Source organism: Morus notabilis, unplaced genomic scaffold (genome assembly GCF_000414095.1).
Source record: "Morus notabilis unplaced genomic scaffold, ASM41409v2 Scaffold75, whole genome shotgun sequence".
NCBI classification, from domain to species: Eukaryota; Viridiplantae; Streptophyta; class Magnoliopsida; order Rosales; family Moraceae; genus Morus; species Morus notabilis.
In genome coordinates, this window is record NW_010361425.1 from 626,605 (window position 1) to 629,510 (window position 2,906).

Consider the following 2,906-nt stretch of genomic DNA (forward strand, 5'->3'; position numbering starts at 1 on the left):
TCCAAAATCGTTTTTAAAAAACCTATTTACCTTATTGCCCTCATTTTTCCTTCCTAATTTAATTATATATACTTTTGGTTTATTTTGTGAGAAATGCTAATTTTTCTATTATTCTCTTCCTCACTTTATTCATTAATTATTTGACACTTAAATTTTATTATCTCATTTTTTATATAAATAATAATATATAATATTAATAGAATTTATATGTTAAATAATAAATAAAAAAATATTAAAAAGAGAGACAAAGGGTCCTACTAACATTTCTCTTTGTAGGGTAATTTCCCTATTTAGAAGCCTGCAAGGGCAAAACCGTAAAACAAGCGGAAGAGTGAGAAGAAAGAAGAGTCGCGAGAGGAGAGAGAAAGTGAAAGAGAGATCAGCCAGCATTCGGCAATGGCGGGGGGAGAGAGAGCGGTGGCGACGCTGCCGAAACTGATAAGGAGCCTCCGGAAACAGCCGCCGAAGCCGAAAACGGCGTCGTATCAACAAACGCTTCCTTCCCTCAGACGAGCCTTCTCCCTCTACGATCAGATCAACCTCATCGACAACGTCCCTGACGACCAGCTTCGCTTTCAACGGTTTCGTTTTTCCTAATCCCTTCTTCGCATTTGTTTTCTTCTGTTTCAAACCGTTGATTTTAGCTGTTGAATTTGTGAAAATGGTTGATTTCATGATCGAAGTCTGAAAACCTGTAAATTTTACTAAATTTTTATCCTTTTTTACCTCGCGACTAAAAAGTTTATACGATTTCGCCCAAGAATTTGACGGAATATGATGGGGAATTAGGGAAATGTGATGAAAAACACGAACTGGAACAATTTCTGGTTATGGAGTGTGGATGTTACAAATTGAAGTTAGGTCTGGAATAAGTAAAATTAAATTGATTTTTTTTTTTGGGTGAAGGTATACGGATACGGGATTCACGGTGAATGGTGTGGAGTATGAAGGAAGCTTGCTTTGTGTTGGGAATTTGTTAATGTCTTGGGCTCCCAAGAAATTCTCAGAAATCACTCCTGATAGGTGCACTCTCTATTTTTCTTATGCTAATTGGACATTTTCTTTCTTTTTATTCTACTTCAATTCAATTTGAAAAAGAAAAAAAAAAAAGAAAAAGAAAACTATTCCAATTTTTGTATGTTACAGTCTCAGTGTTTTTTATCACCTGGAAACGTACTTACAAATTAATACAGTAATGGTTACTGGAAATTGTGAAGTTTATGTGTGTGTGTGTGTGTTTTTTTTTCTTTTTTTTTTTATGTATTTCAGTTATGAGGATAGAAACAAGTACATATATGTATCCATGTGTGTGTGTGTGTGTGTGTACATATTTATGCACTCTTATGCACTTGCATTTGTTTTTTGGTGAGATTTGTTGACAAGTAAGTTGAAAATCTATATTGTCGCTTGTTTTTGTTCGACTCTTATTGTATGTTTTGTTTCTTGTTGTGCTGCAGTTTATCCATTTTCAAAGTTGTGCGCCCTATACCAGGTAAGAACTTATTGTTGTTTAATCTTTTTAAGTTGTCTTTTGAACTGTTTTTATTTTTCTTGAGCACTTTGTTCTATGTCACTATCGGCAAATTATTCTAAATCAAAATCCTGAAGGGATTTTAAGATAATAAGTCTCTACCGATCACAAACATGCACATGTCTGTTCAAAGAAAAGCTCGATCTTTGATTAATTGCACTTAATGCTTTGGTTTTTTGAGTAATAATAAGAACCAAGAATTTCAGTAATCATATAGAAATGAAAAAATAATAATAATAATAATAATAAGAATAAAAGCCATAGAAAATATCAAATTTAGGAACCATTAGATTCTTCCAACTAAGTAGGACCAAAGAGAAGGAGGATTGAGGCTCTCCACCCGCCCCTCTCCCTCCACCCCTCTCCCTCCCTCCATCTCTCCCTCCTACTGAACACAAATGAATGATGCATTATTGGAAAAGAAACGAAGATGAAAGAAAAAAGTTAAAACATTGGTCTTTGATTGGTGCTTCGTTTGGTAGATCGTCATATGGTTTATTTCTTTGTTTCTTTTATTTATTTTTTGCTAGAACCGTATGCATGTGGTTGAGTGCATGAACTTTACATATGAGGTTTAGTACGCAATAATGGCTGGTATGTTAGTCACATCTCTGCTTCTGATATTTCTATGAACACCCCCCCTCTTTTTTTTTTTTTTTTTTTAAGAACTTGACCTCTTTTGTGATACTTCATCTCAGAGATTTTGATACTTGGCTGTGGAAGGAACATTGAACCGGTTGATCCTGAACTACGACGCTTCATTAGATCCACTGGAATGAAATTGGAAGCCTTAGACTCGGTATGTTTGTTGTAGCTTCTGAAAATGTTCCAGCACTAGTCCTTACTCCTTATTCTTGCTGTGTTGTACCTCAGAGCTGCTTGTGCTACGCAAATGGGTCAAAAAGTAGCTAACATACTAATATTGAGGCTTGAAGCAAAGCAACAATTTTGTTCGTCTTCTTTGACTACTTTTCATTTATTTAAATACTAGTCAAAAATGCGTGACTCATTTAAAATAATGGTTATACAAATTGCCAAGGGAAAAAAGAGGAAGAAAAAAGGAACGGTAAAAGAAATAAAGTGGGAAAAAATCTGATGCAAAAGACAGGGAAAAAAGGTTTAAAAAAAAAGAAAAAAACTTGTGCGAAATGCTTCACAACTCAAGTTGAAATTTATGAAGGTCACATGTAAAAGATTTTTATGTAGGGACACATATGTGAATAAATTAATTTAGCAAGGTAATTAGGAAAAAAAAATTTAAATAACCGTAAGAAAAATATTTAAAGGAGATATATTTGAAAATGTATAAAATCAAGGGTAAAAGATGCAATAAAAACAGACCGGGGGGGGGGGGGGGGGGGCGAAAAGGGGGAGA

At 34.4% G+C, this 2,906-nt stretch overlaps 1 protein-coding gene across 1 annotated transcript in view; it reads left to right on the top strand.

Moving 5' to 3' along the window:
* The first annotated feature begins 295 nt into the window (after positions 1-295).
* The window catches only part of LOC21406630 (NADH dehydrogenase [ubiquinone] 1 alpha subcomplex assembly factor 3), a 3,504-nt gene continuing 893 nt past the window's right edge, over positions 296-2,906 (top strand). Inside the window, exons 1-4 of the mRNA XM_010099434.2 lie at positions 296-581; positions 907-1,023; positions 1,458-1,492; positions 2,230-2,330. Coding sequence (XP_010097736.1) covers positions 397-581; positions 907-1,023; positions 1,458-1,492; positions 2,230-2,330 — 438 coding nt within the window. The 5' untranslated portion in view covers positions 296-396. The remainder of the gene's footprint in view (positions 582-906; positions 1,024-1,457; positions 1,493-2,229; positions 2,331-2,906) is intronic.